The 15,681-nt window shown below is 36.4% G+C and overlaps 1 protein-coding gene across 1 annotated transcript; it reads left to right on the top strand.

Moving 5' to 3' along the window:
• The first annotated feature begins 490 nt into the window (after positions 1–490).
• Positions 491–7,159, top strand: LOC149150609 (boron transporter 1-like). The gene is made up of 5 exons (XM_089440527.1): positions 491–936; positions 1,051–1,182; positions 6,206–6,410; positions 6,506–6,825; positions 6,916–7,159. The coding sequence occupies exons 3-5, from the start codon at positions 6,312–6,314 to the stop codon at positions 6,923–6,925; spliced, it is 429 nt and encodes a 142-aa protein (XP_089296653.1). The 5' UTR covers positions 491–936; positions 1,051–1,182; positions 6,206–6,311; the 3' UTR covers positions 6,926–7,159.
• Positions 7,160–15,681: the final 8,522 nt, after the last annotated feature.

The following is a 15,681-nucleotide window of genomic DNA, read 5'->3' as shown; positions in this document are numbered from 1 at the left end:
ATCTTCCTTTTACATAAATGCTCTATGGATCTCCCTACTATACTTTTCCGAGACCAACGTCCCTTCTTGGTAGGTCTCTCCACCATACCACTAATCACACAATAGTAACTACTGCCTTCTATAAATCTCTCTAGTCTCAGTTATTTGTGTCCCTGTCACACTCGACCAATATAATCTTGCAGGTCTACTTTTTTATCATATCTTTATTTTTTGTTATTTTGTGTATTTAACATTAGTACCATCCAAGAGTAACGAGTTAGTGTCCTTTGGATTTGATCTTTGATTTGAAATGAAGTCAGATTTGATGAAGCTGGGACCTATTTCTTTTCACATAGACAGTGTCCTAGTATTAAATGATAAATAACTAATTTAAGAAGTCTAACGCTAAGCAACAATGGGCTTATTCAAGTACATGAAATTGCGTTGATGTCTAGCTCTAATATCTTAGAAAATTTTAGCAGTTTGTTTGCTGCTTGTTTAGAGGATTTTGTCAAGTTTGAAATTTTTGGTTTATTTTGGTCATATTTTTTTAGTCGCTTGACTCATTTCATGCATAGATCGACAGATCTAGTTTTATTTTTATAATTATTGTTGTTTTCTTTATATATTTGGTGGTTTGAGGAAAGATATTTGATTTCCTTTCACTTTGTGGCATGATTTCAACATCTTCACCTTTTAGAATATAGTAAAATATTATTCTTATTTTATGTTTTCTTGGAAAAGAATTATTGATATTTGGAAAGGGAAATAAGCCCTAGGTAGCTAAGCGAAGAGAAAAATGGTCTATGTACTAGGTTCCTGCGCATTCATCGTAGGAGACCTATTGGCATGAGACCGACATTCCTTTTATGCAATTACACTTTTTCAAGGCGGAGCTGAGTTTGCTGACTTGGGAAGAACACTGACAGCTGATCATAATGCTAAGGAGATTATAATGTTGGTTTCAAAAACAGGATTGTGAAAATTGTTTGCACTAGTTCTTCTTTTGGTCATATTTACTACCAAATTTGTGTCTTGCTGATTTTTTACATTTGTAATGACCTTGTGCAGAGATGGTTTGAAGAGCCCGATGTTAGAGTGTGAAGACTCTCTACAAACCACAAGGACTACATTTTCTTGGAGGGCACTCAATGTTCTTGGTGTTGCTGAGTCTCTTCGCTCGAAGCGTAAATGGATACAATGGTATGGCCATAACATCACTTAATTTGATCCTCTTTACTAATCTCCTAATATCATTTCAATACATCAAATTGCTTTGTTTTCATGGAATCCAAAGATACATCAGTAATGTTATTTTGTCTTGGAAATACTAAATTATTTTGTTTTGATATCACCCAGTTTGAGTTGTTCTTTGCAACTACCACTTGATCATTTAACAAGCATTTGAAATTCAAAGTGAAATAAAGCTCTTTTAGTTTTTTTCCAGAAGAAGATTAGATGTTGCACTTGGTACCATAGGCCTTGTAAAAGGGTTGTACTCCATTTCAGTCTACGACAGTAGACTGATTTCTAACTGCTCCATGTACCCACATATGATATAATATTTTTCATTTTTGGCTTGCTGAATATACAAAGAGAAAATTGCTTAACAATATTGCTTAATTTGACAACAATTTTACTTTTATTTGATACAAGAGTGGAGGTAGTCTTAGATTTTACCTATTTCTCAGTAGTTGTTCTCCTTCGACAACAACATCATCCTTCAACAAATACATTCTAGCTTGTACAGAGGAAAGTCGATCTTTAGTAGAGGGCACATAAGAGATCCTCTAATGGAGGCGCAATAGTTTAGTAGGATCACTGGATGAAGCACATGTATGAATGTATTGTCTTCAATTAGGAAGGCACAGTTACCCATCGAGGGGAGGGCATGCATGAATGTAACAAAATCACAACATCACAAAGATGTGGTATTTGTTTTACAACATCACAAAGCTCTCGCTGATCTAACAAAATCCAAAGCAAGGTTTGTTTAGCTGAAATCTTTGAGATATTTTATATTTGACAGAGATCTGTTTTGGAAAGATACAGGAGGAAGTTTGTAGATATTTTGTTCCTTCAATTGATCAACTTGTAGATATTTTCACCAAAATCTTGTTGGATTCCACCTTCACTAGTTTGTGACATTGTATTGCCATTTAGGGGTGATATTGTTTTATAATAGCATCTCTCTACACTCTTATATAGTTTGTTGCCTTTGAAAATGTATGGGTCATGTAGATTTTTCATGGGTTTTTCTTTCACACTGAGCACAGGAGAAGACTCATGGAGTTCAGGGGTAGTTGTAGGATGCAAGAGACTCTTGGGTTTTTTTGAAATTACATCTCACCATGAAGTTTCACTTGGGCACACTTGACACATATTTGAACTAGGGTTATGATTACATTACCTTTTGTTGCATCACTGAGGGAGAGCCTTGTTCCTATGTTGAAGCTAAGGCTCTGGATCCCATTGGTGAATAATATGAGGAAGGGAGCCCTAGAATAGGAGCCTCCTATCACATTAGGAGCCTAGAACATGATTTATGGTAAGGGGGGTCATAAACAACCAAAAGGAGGAATTCCCTTGCACATTGGAGGTCCAAAGTATGAAGAATGGTAGGGAGAGTAACACACCCTATCTAGGACGATGCCTAGAGCATGATAGGTGGAAAGGAAAGAGGCTAGAGGATGAAAACCCTTACTTGAATGATGCCATGTGGTGGTAGAAGCTCTTGTATGGTTAAAAGGATGACACTTGATGAGAAATGTTCTACTTCAAGGGTGAAAAGAGGAACATTTTGGTAACCACCCCTTTGAATAGGGATGTCTTCTGCATGAAGGCTATTAAAGTATTCTAAATCACCTTTACAGGGTGTTACATATTATTTGTGGCATATTCCACATATTTGGAGGTGTCTTTCAATTTTTAGATATCTGGGGCAAGGGCACTTTGCTCGAGACACATTCTACATTAAAGGATGTTAAAGCTCCTTTATGAGGTTTTTATGTATTATTCAAGGCATATTATGCATATTTGGAGGTGTGTTTCACCTTTGATATATTTGGGGCAAGGACACTTTGTTTGAGGCTACATATTTGAAGGAAAGCCCTTTGCATGAGGAGATACCATGTGGTGTGGTTGACATGGTCCAAGCCCCTAACAACAAATGCATACTATAAGGAAATGAGGAGACGGGAAGTGGCAAGTGGATCTATGCATTGGAGAAAGAGGTCCCAAGGAAAATTTGTACTTGTGAGCCAAAGAAAGATCATATTAGAACATCATTATCACTCTAGAATAGGAGCAACTAGGGTTTGGAGAGCTCTCTAGAGAGAGTGCTAGGGTCAAAGAGGTCCTAAAGTGTCTAGGAAAACCTTAGGGAGATTCCCCAAATTGGGAGGTGAATCAAATAAACTATAACTTACCCTCTCTAAACCCTAAAAGGGACCAAGCCTTAGTTTGGGAGGATGGAAGCCTATAAATGTCAACCTTTTGGCTTAGTCATGACTCCTAATCTTAAGTCCTTGAACATCTTCATGTGTATCTTGTAATACAGTTTTTATCCTATGTATTATGAACTTGGTCACATGTTAGGGTTGACTATTATAAGGTGGTTATGATTAATATCCTATATAATCAAGGGCACTTGCTCGATTTGATTTTGGGCCTTTTACACCACTTTCTTTCTTCTTCTCGTTTCTAGATCATTATTTATTTCTTTCAATTGGTATTAGGGTGTGTATGGTCTTAAGAGCATGCGATCATTGATCAAGCCATCATGACCCATGGCAGCTTTGAAGGGATAAAAGGAAGACGTGTTGAAGCCAATGCTGCCATTGGAGTTTGATTCTTGAATATCATGGAGATTAAGAAGAATTATGTTCCATGCTCAAGGTTAATTAATTGCATAGAAATGAAAGGGTAAGGCTTACAATATTAGAACTTCTGTAAATGTTTTCCCTTGGTTAGTTTTTAAAGGTAATGGCTAAACCAGCAATTACCTTTAAAAAGATCCAATTCATTTCTCAGAGTGGTGCAAGTATTGCACTAGGCCCTCTTTATTTTGCATGGCCACATTTTTGTTCAGGCTAAAGTTGGATTTTTGATCTTCTTTTTTTGGTTTTTTCTTTCTTCTTGTTAACCCGTAACAGGGTTTCTGCAATAGAAGAGGGGCTGTGTATTCTTCTTGACCAGTTGGCCATTGCGGTGGCACATTGATGACAACCAATCTATGTTCTGAAGGACACAATTACATTATATACCACCTCTATGCCATTTTTGTAGATCAAAGTGCCAGACATTATGCACAGATTGAAGTCAAGGACCATGTAGGCTGGTGCCACTTGTTCGAGATTCAACTCTTGGGAAGAACACCATTTCCAAGGTCCTCCAAACTTGTAAGCAGCGGCCTACAGTTCAACTCTTCATTTAGTTGAACAACACTGTTGGTGGACCATCCTTAGCATTAACCATTTTCTTACAGTGAGCTACTTGGTTCTTGATATTCCTGACAAGTAGAGCTACCCTTACTAGCACTCAACTGTGTAAAGCGCCTTTTCCAATTTTTCCTGAATCACTGCCATGTTAACTCTGTCCATTGAAGGAATGCATGCAGAAGTTTTTATATCCTTTGTTTTATGTTAAAGTGTTTGGATCAAACAGTAAACATGCAGGTATCCTCCTTTTTTTGTTAAGGGCTTTGTAGTCCCTCATACCCTAGTCTACCCAGATTGTGGAACATGTAGATTAAGGGGTTAATTACTCTGTCTAGTGAGGCATTTTGTTAATTACTCTGCCTAGTGAGGCATTAACAGTAAACATGCAGGTATCCTCCTTTTTTTGTTAAGGGCTTTGTAGTCCCTCATACCCTAGTCTACCCAGATTGTGGAACATGAAGTTTAAGGGGTTAATTACTCTGCCTAATATTGTAAGCCTTACCATTAGAAGGCTTACCTTTAATTGCATTGATGTGCCATAGAGCAATGCAATGCATCTGGATACTTGAAGTCTTGGAATTGCACAGCAGCATTTACTTGATTCCTTGGTAGCTGTTTGAAGATCCTAACCAAACTGATGTTTCTTTCAGAATTGTGGTTCTTTGTCATAGTAGTATAGTACGTTGTTCCTGAGATTACCTTTGGTTCTGTTCTGAGATCTGTAGATAATTGTTGAGCAAGGGGGAGGATAGCTTCATCTTAATTTTAAAGCATCCCTCTACCCAACGTTAAGCTTGATGGGAAGAATTATCCTATCTTCAAGTGAAGGGTGCTAAACGCATAATTGAAGAATTGATTGTTAAGACTTGTGGAGGGTAAGAAGACAAATTGCACTGTTGCTAAAGAATTAGTAAAGCTTTTGGCGCACAATGAAGATGTGTAGTACATTATAAGTTTTACTATTGCAGATCATATTGGTCCTCAAATTAGAAGTTTGATTAGTTCTTGTAAGATTTGGACTAGGATTCTCTAACAGAACAAGGATTCTCTATTCTAGGAAATGACTGTATGCATTTTAAATGATTGGTTGTGTATATCACTGTTTATACGATACGTATTCAGGATGTGCAAGATCAATTTGGAGCAGTTGATGATAGAATTGATCCTAAAGTTCGTAGTGCCACTGTTCCAATGGTTGAAAAAAATGTTTCAGCCATTTGTGACCAGTGTGAATGCCACTGATAAAGTAGCTAACTTTCTTGGTGGAATGTTACTGCAGAAAGAACATTGTTGGAACAGATTCACTTAAAAGAGTGTATACCGAGCACTTACACTGAAATCACTAAGAAGAAAGGGAAGAAGTCTGCATAGAAAAGTTTAAAGGAAACTTCACAAAAAACCCTTGAAAAATGATGTTGTATCAAGCAGGGCCATTATTGCAGAGATTGTGTCAAGGCCCATTACCACAGTAAATATATATTATTTAGAACTATGTTGTAATTTTTGTCAGGGTTCATGTTTAGGTTCAACTATCACTGGCTACCCTATTCTGGAAGAGCTTTTGCTCTCCTGAAGACATCTTGATCTAACTCTTCATTCTTTGTTTTCACCTCCATAAAAAATCTCTAGTGGATTCATAAATTTTCCTTTTATTGTGACAGACTATTTTATGTGGTATTGTTGGCATACCTCATTCAAATGGTGTTATTCCTGAATCTCCAATGCACATGAAAGGCTTAGCTACCCTCAAACATCAGGTACTAATATATTGGAATTATCAATTGCAGCTTCTCAGGGAAAAGACACAATTCAGACATTTTATAGACGAGTAACTTACAAGTACTTTTGTTACAGTTGGTGCTTAGCAAGTTAGTGACAACAATCTGGAAAAGTATGCAGAAAAATTCAACCTTAGGGCAATTATACAGAAACATGCAAGAAGCCTATGAGCAAATGCAGACCCCAATGGTTTATCAGCCTCCACCTGCCTTGGTAATGGTCTTATTTTTGAGTTTGGGTGTTTCATTTTATCTAATTTTCCTCTCCCTTTATTTATTTGTCTTGTCATGTCCCAACCATTTATGCAGGCACTTAAGGAATTGAAAGAGTCCACAATTCAGTTGGCCGCAAGTACTGGGAATATGGATGCCCCAGTTGATGAATCAATTTTTAATGTTGACAAGGACGTGGATGACCTGCTTCTTGTTGAGGTGAAAGAACAGCAATTGAGTAATTTGTTGCAATCTCTGATGGTGGTTGGCTGCCTTGCAGTAATGCCCATCATTAGAAAGATCCCAACTTCTGTGCTTTGGGGTTACTTTGCCTTCATGGCCATAGAGAGTTTGCCAGGAAATCAATTTTGGGAAAGGCTATTGTTTCTTTTCACTGCTCCAAGCCGTAGATACAAGTATGAACTTTATTCAAACTATAATGTGATTGAATTTAATGCTTGTAATATAGTTTTCAAAGCTGATCAATGTTGAACTGATGGTTACAGAGAACTTTAGGAGTATCATGCTACATTTCTTGAAACGGTGCCTTTCAAGACAATTGCCACTTTCACCATTTTCCAGACATGTTATTTGTTGGCATGTTTTGGTATCACATGGGTGCCTATAGATGGTGTTCTCTTCCCACTACTAATCATGTTGTAACTTGTTAGTCCCAGCGAGGCAGTATATCCTTCCCAAGTTTTTCAAAGGAGCACATCTTCAAGAATTGGATGCAGCAGAGTATGAAGAAGCCCCTAGAATGCCATGCAATATAACAGTGAGTGCAAGACACATATCAAACAAATTTTAAAAATATTACTCAATTCTATTTCATAAGCCCTGCAACATGAACAATAATAAATTGAACTGTAACATATATTGATTGCAGGAAGCTGGAATTCAGGGGTTCGGACTAGGAAGCATGGGAACAGGTGCAAATGATGGCGAAGTTTTGGATGAGATGATTACATGAAGTCGCGGTGAGGTCAAACACACATATAGTCCACGGATAACTAGCTTGAGTGATTGCACACCAATTCATGGATCTAAGTCTGCATTAAGTCCCCAAGTTGCAGAAGCTAAACAAATATATAGCCCCCGTATAAGTGAGATCAGACAGACACATAGCCCTCACAGAGGGGAAAAGCATTCGGGCATTCCCCTGGTTAGTCAAGGAAAAAATATGAGTCCAAGTGCATTTGGTTTGAGGCCACATAAACCAACTTCCAATTAGGTGTTTGGAGTATAAATCCTCGGCTAGTAATCTTTCCCTTGAGTGAGCATATCTTATGTTTAATAGTACATATTTTGTTGGCTTATCATTATTTAATCATTGTGCCATAAATCACTCGGTTGTATTTGGTGTGTCTTCACAAAGAACCTCTGTCCATCTCAGAGGACAGGGTAGACCATATAGTGCGTGTAAAAAAATGTAATGGAAGTCAAGCTTGAAGTATTTCTGTTTTCTTGAAGCATGAAATCTATTATGTCAGTCTTGTGGTTTTGTAGACCCCGTGGTATTAAAGGGTCCTGTGAGTGGTTTGAGCTTCATAGAAAGTCATCCTTATTCTACCAGTTGGATCATAACCACAAAGTTTGCAGCCTTTAATGTTTCATTGAAATAAAAAATGTGGAAATTAAACTTGACAAATGAAAAGGAAATGGTAAGGCTTACAATATTAGAACTTCTGTAAATGTTTTCCCTTGGTTAGTTTTTAAAGGTAATGGCTAAACCAGCAATTACCTTTAAAAAGATCCAATTCATTTCTCAGAGTGGTGCAAGTATTGCACTAGGCCCTCTTTATTTTGCATGGCCACATTTTTGTTCAGGCTAAAGTTGGATTTTTGATCTTCTTTTTTTGTTTTTTTCTTTCTTCTTGTTAACCTGTAACAGGGTTTCTGCAATAGAAGAGGGGCTGTGTATACTTCCTGACCAGTTGGCCATTGCGGTGGCACATTGATGACAACCAATCTATGTTCTGAAGGACACAATTACATTATATACCACCTCTATGCCATTTCTGTAGATCAAAGTGCCAGACATTATGCACAGATTGAAGTCAAGGACCATGTAGGCTGGTGCCACTTGTTCGAGATTCAACTCTTGGGAAGAACACCATTTCCAAGGTCCTCCAAACTTGTAAGCAACGGCCTACAGTTCAACTCTTCATTTAGTTGAACAACACTGTTGGTGGACCATCCTTAGCATTAACCATTTTCTTACAGTGAGCTACTTGGTTCTTGATATTCCTGACAAGTAGAGCTACCCTTACTAGCACTCAACTGTGTAAAGCGCCTTTTCCAATTTTTCCTGAATCACTGCCATGTTAACTCTGTCCATTGAAGGAATGCATGCAGAAGTTTTTATATCCTTTGTTTTATGTTAAAGTGTTTGGATCAAACAGTAAACATGCAGGTATCCTCCTTTTTTTGTTAAGGGCTTTGTAGTCCCTCATACCCTAGTCTACCCAGATTGTGGAACATGTAGTTTAAGGGGTTAATTACTCTGCCTAGTGAGGCATTTTGTTGGCAACAAAGCTTGAGGTTTGGTAGTCTCAGAATTCAGTCATACATTTTAATAGAAAAATAGAGAGGCAGCATAATGTTTCAACATTAATAGAAGTCTAGTTTCCAATGAAAAGTGTTGAACAAAGAAAGCATTAAACATTCATAGCACAATTTGCCGAATATGAATTTGCCAACTTAACAAAGATTCAAATAGGTGAGATGAGATGATGAAGAGATATTCTAAAAATGTACATACACTGGCCTCACAAAGAAAGTAGGAGAGAGAATAGGAGAATTATATTAAGATTTTCAGAATGAATGTACAGAAGATTCGATGCCTATATCTATGTGCCATCCTCTTACATATTGAAGAATAATTATGATTGAACTACATAAATAGTAATAGGTTAACAATAATATATGTATGACCAATAACATAAGAGATTATATATGAATGACTAGAATAAAATGCTGAAATAAACTAAATACAAACTGTCAATATCCAATTAACATAAAATGATATCATGAGTAGAATTTTTTTTATACGGATAGAGAGAAATGCTATCCTCTTCAAGTAACAAGTAGCCCCTATTTTATCCTAAGATAACAGCTATAATTCAAATCATGTTTTGCTAGATTCAATACCCTAGATTTAGAAATAAATGACTAAATACTACAAGGAAATAGCATTACCCCATAAGCTTTTTCAGATGCAACAATATGCTCCTTTTGTGGTTCATTGTTGGCTCCTTCATCCACTATATCATGTTACATACAGTCACTCTTGCTAGCTCATGTTGAGATGGAAATATATATTTTTCATGACAGTAAAACATTTAGATAATGGAAATAAAGAATATGTGCATTCAAGTTAAATCAGATTTATCTTGAATGGTTGGGAAGATTTGTTATTATCTTTAATAATTTAAGTCTTGTAAAACAAATTCAGAAGGAATAATTTAAGTCTTGTAAAGCAACAAACTTGAAGAAAAACAAAGAATATGAAGCCATATACAAGGAATATGAAGCCTGTGTGTTATGTTAATTTATCAGCAGTTTTATGCTCTGCAGTATAATCTGTGAGAAAATTGGCTACAATATTCAACAGACAGGACATTATGAGTTTCTCAATTTGTGCTATTATATGCTATGGATTTTCTAACCGATATCTTGAAAACGCGGTCTGCACTTGCCATCTATGCCTGAGTTCTGCAGCGGTTTGTTACTTTCAAGCCATGCCTAATGTCATATTGTTTGTTGCAACTTTAATGTAGACAACTAACTAGGAAGGCATTGGGTCATTCATAGAGGATGCTTAGGCATGATTCCAGGATTTTGAAAATAATTGTGATTTCCATCACTAGTCATAGAACTTGATAGAAAGTTGGGATATTCATGAGTGTGAATTTATGTTTGTGTGTTTACATACTTTCTTATGAATTAACTAATGCTCAGTAGCAGTAGACATTAGACAAGTATATTTGTATACTTCTGTTTTAAACTGAAACAAATCCAGGGCTAAAAGGAATCGATTGATTGCACTAGTCATCCTTCTATAACTTTCCAACATAGGCTGGAGTAAATAGATTGTAATTTGGGTAATTTTTCTAACTGCAAACAGGAACATACTTGTGTATTGGCAGGGAAGCTATGATGGCCATTATGTCAGGCCAGGTGATCGCACTCCCTTGATCGTGAGCACGATTGTGATCAAGATGGAAGACTTCATAGTCTAGATTGATTGTTTAGCAGTGATAGTTAGTGGGTTCATTCACAAAAGCTTCTATTTCACTAATCCTTTTTATAGAGTTGTCAGATTCAATTTCCAAAGGTTTTAAGTACACTATAGAGTTGAGTTCTGAGAGAGTTGTGATTCACAGTGTTAAGTATAGCAGCTATGACACTTGAATGAAGACAAGCATAATAGAGGTATCAGACTCTGTTATAAGCTTACCTACATATTATAAGGGACTTGGTTGGTTTTTTTATAATTTTATAGACAAGTTCCATGTCGTGGAAATGTGAAAAAAAATAGTGATATTGCCACCATGTGGTTCTTATCATATATGGTTTTATACTTCTTCAAAAAATTCTCTAAGAGTTCACAATGCTAAAATTCACTAGGACTTTACAAAGTTTTATTATTTAGTGAAAGACTTGCCAAGTTCTTACAAGATTTTATAATTGAGTAAAATATTCGCCATGCCTAGTGAGAGATTCGCCAGAAAATTATATATACATATTATATTATTGATAAAATCGCCTTCCATTTTTCCTATAAACCATGGAGATTCGCCCAATTATTATATTTATAAATTTGGGGGGGGTTCTTAAAATTTTCCCTGGACCACGTTTCATAAATTTTCAGACTGGATTCATCAACAACATCATTCAATCAAAATATATATCTGCATCAACCAATCTCCTTTTGAACCAACCATAATCGAATCAATCAATCACTTTGACAATCCTTCAATCTGATCTTTCAGATTGTAGTCACCAGAATACAGTAACCAGAACCCAAGCCACAACCCAGAATACTGCACCAGCAAACAGAAGCAACTAAATCATATTTTATAAGGTATACGCTACTTCCATGTGTTGAACCTGCATGCATACATGCTTTCCTCAAAGCAAACCAGCGTACAAATCTGCAAATCAAATTTATGATGTATACGCTACTTTGATATGCAAAACCAGCGTGTATACGCTTCTTTTGTAAAGTGAACCTGCGTATAGATCTCTAAATGATGATTTAAACATTACAAATATTCCAGACTTCAGTCATATCCAGATCATCATATTTACAGACTACAACATGCGCCAGTCATTCAGATACATAATCAAACCACATAAAGATAATTCACTTCAAGCCTTCAGATCCTGATACATCATTAGATCTTATCCTTCATCAAACGCTAAGGTTCATCCTTGGTTCAGATCAAGAAAAACATCACAAGCCACTAACCTGCATATTATGTCTCACACTTCATCAGATATTCGATACTTGCACACTTGGCCTAATGATCTTCTCCTCCTTTTATAGTTTGTATACCTTTCTCAATACCATGGACCAAAACCACTTTGGACCAATACCTTGGACCAAATACCTAGGGTCAATAGCTCGGACCCGATACCTTGAACCAATACCATGGATCAAAATACCATGGACCAAATACTTCGAACCAAAAACTTAGTTTTCCAAGGTATATGCACTTTTCCTTTTGTGAAAGTGCATGTGTATGTATACATGACTTGTATACGGTGAACCCGCGTGTATACACGGCTTGGCCAATGGTGAACCTGCATATACCTCTCTTTCTTCATTCTGTGAAGTCTGATCTCTAACTCTGTGTTGTTAACCTATTGTACTATGATCTGTCATCCGAGTGAGTTGCCATTAAGGACAACACCTGTTTCATAATGCCAACAGAGACAGCTAAGGCATATGCATGAATATTCTTATCTCTGGGAATATGAGTCAAATTAAAAGCATCAAAGAAGTTTTCAACTGAATCCCGTACTTCATTTCGGTAGGACCTAAGTCTAGGGTGCTTGGTCTAGCAGACATTTCTTACTTGCTTAACAATAAGTTCTGAATCAGTAAAGATACTTAAGTTTTGAACTTTCAAGATTTTGGCTAATTGCAATCCTAAAAGGAAAGCTTCATATTCAGCCACATTATTTGTAACTTCAAAGTCTAATTTACATGATTGGGTTATATTTTTTTTAGGTGAAATTGAAACTACTCCAGCTCCTAACCCATCTTTCGTGCAAGAGCCATCAAAGAATAGTTTCCAAATGTCAATTTGGTTTAGTTCAAGAATTTCAACTACCTCTTCAATTTTGACTTGAGTTTTATGTTGGTTTGAAGTGAGTTGAAAAAAACCAAAGTCTTGATCTATTGTATAAATTGGATGGTTCCTTGGCTAGTCAGTCTTACAAATAGTATGTACAAATCTTACCTCTCTATATAATCTTAATTGCTCTCCTCCATACATAGGAATAGTAGCATATGACATATCCATCTGTAAAGTTCCCCCTGATTTGGCACAACAAGACCTAGAAAGGAGCATTCCAAACTTAGGAGGGATATCTGTGACAACAATATCAAGTACTACACTTTTCACTGGAATTTGGGCAAGGGTAACCACTAGATCCTTGATCAATCCTAAACAAGGCACCCTTTTAGAATCAAAGGTGTACAGGTCATGGTAGCATCTAGTTATGTCGAGTTTCAAACGGTCCATGATAAATTTTGGCATAAGGTTGTGTGGTGCTCTTGAATCAAATTACAATTATATAACATGGAATCATTTGTTTTAAGAGTTACATAGAAAGGAGGCACTATCTCATCTATCATGTCTGAACTAGGGCCAAAAACTACTATTGTTTTTTCATCTTGCAGACTTATGACATCACCTTCAGCATCAACTGAGGTATTTTGTATCCATTTTGTGACTTGGCTTTTGTATTAAGGGTTTTTAGAAAGTTTTGATAGTGGAATTGGGATCTTAACCCTCTCTAATTCGTTTTCAACACTAAATGTAGTCAAAATGTTTTTACCAGTTTGGGTAGTATCAATTGACTGATCTAAGGGCTGAATAAAATTTGTTTGAGCTTCAGCAGTTTTGGTACGTGGTTCAATTATTGGAGTTTCCTTTCAAGGTCTCCCAGGACTAGGCCTAGTTCTAAGATCATATCTCTTGTTTAACTCTGCAATTAAAAATTCAGAGAAAGCATGATATTTAGAGACCTGTGAAGCTTCCTAATCTTCTTGAACCTGATTTTGTTGTGAGAGAGGAATGATAGCTGTTTGGTTGGAAGAAGAATCCATACTATTAATATCTTCAGTAATTGTCATATTATTATCATCAGGTTGTTGGTCATTTATCAATAGAGGAGTAGGAACCTGTTGATCATTGCTAGGTCTCTTAAGAATTTGTAGTGGTGGATTTCTTTTATACTGACCTTGATTTTGGTTTTGAGGTCTAGTAACTGTTTGTTGTATTGTCCTAGGTTGGGTCTAAATCTTTGAAATCCTATTTGATACGTTTCTAATAAGAGATGTTATTTCATCTATTTTTGAGTCTTCTAATTTAGTCTTAGAGGAACTAGAGGCTTCTTGAACAGATTTGAGTTTTCTTTGGGCCTTTTCTTCCTTAAGTTTTAAAGAAGTTGAGGCTGCCCTATTTGCTTCTACTTCTATAGCATTTGTTTGCATATCTTCAAGAGTTCTTGAAGTTCTCTCTCGTAGCATAACAACAAAGTCATCATCAAAAGCTTTAGAAAATATAGACTTAGTTGCTGCTACAGGGGGCTTACAATTAGCAAGCATTTTGTGATAGAGTTTATTGAATCTTTTGATAAAATCTGATACTGGTTCACCAAAGTTCCTTTTAAGCTCTTCAAATTCTATGAGGAAGTAAAGAGGATCCTTTTTCACACCCCATTGATTTTTAAATATGGTTGTAAGCTCTTCCCAATTTCTAATGGAAGCTACTAGTAACTGTCTAAACCAAATCCTCACATTTCCTTCAAGTGGTTGTACAAACAATCTCATATAAAACTTTTCTTGTTCAATATTCATGTTGTATGCAAAGTCTAGGAAAGCTTGAAGATGGTCCTCAGCTGAGGGACTAGTTTCTCCATTGTACTTGGGAAGGTTTTAAGTATCCAGCTCGGAATGCATTAAGGTTATTAGGTAAGACTAAGGCAACATATCTAGCATGTACAATAGGTCGGAAAGCCATGACAACATGTGGTGTATGAGGAGCTTGAGGTGTATGAGGTTGTCCAGGTGGAGTATGTGGCATTTGTGTGGATGTAGAGGATGAAGAAGAAGTAGAGGAAGAAGATGGTGATTCAAGGGTTGATGAACTAGTTGGAGGTGAAGGAGGAGATCTCCTGAAAGACTTCAAAGGAGTCCTAAGAACTAACTTTGGGACCTGTAAAGGAATACCTTCTTTTGTTTTAAAGAGAGGATTGGAATATATAGAAAAGATATCCTCAGGTTGTTAAGAAGAAGAAGCTTCAGGTCGGTCAAAAATGGAAGGAAAATGATAGGTGGTAAGGGATATGAAATTTGTGGGTTTATATTTTGGTAGATTAACACCCAACTCAAATTTAGTTTTAGGTAATCCTGGTGGTAGTGTGGGTATTGGATGAGATTCTAATGAATGAATAAGGTAGGCTGACTTAAAATCAACTCCTTTATCTAGAAGTTCAGCAACCCTAGGTGATAAATGGGAGTAATAAGGATAAGACGAGATATTACTATAGGGGTCAAATGATTCTAATTCTTCAGACTGCATGACTGAAGAGGAAGAAGAAGATGGTTGGTGTCCCCTTTTAGACTTGGCTTTTCTCAGAAACCTTTCAGGATCTAACAAAGGTTTAACTATGTCAGCTTTTGAATGAGATCTGGTATGTTTAAAAGGTGCCATCTTGGGAGTGTGGAGTCACCTAGGTGAATTATTTTAACCTTTCTAAATCCTTTAATCACCTTTAAAGGAAAATAATGAATGAATATCATTGTCCCAAGGGAAACTTAAAATAATTCGAATCCCTAACAATGGCACCAGTCTAATGTTGTACCTCTAAGATAGTAGTAGGTCAGATACCAATGCCAGAGCATATAAAATAATTGTTTTGGGGTTTTTGGTTTTAGTTTTGGAAGACCAATGAATGAAGACAAATCTAGAATTGAAATATTTAATCCTTTGGATAATATTAATATCTCAGCAAAGGGCTACTATAAAGCT

This window comes from Pinus tabuliformis, chromosome 9 (genome assembly GCF_031772625.1).
Source record: "Pinus tabuliformis cultivar Carrire ecotype Pingquan chromosome 9, CPIR1, whole genome shotgun sequence".
In the NCBI taxonomy this organism is placed as follows: domain Eukaryota; kingdom Viridiplantae; phylum Streptophyta; class Pinopsida; order Pinales; family Pinaceae; genus Pinus; species Pinus tabuliformis.
The sequence above is the reverse complement of the archived record's forward strand: the minus strand, read 5'-3'. Positions and strand labels throughout refer to the sequence as shown.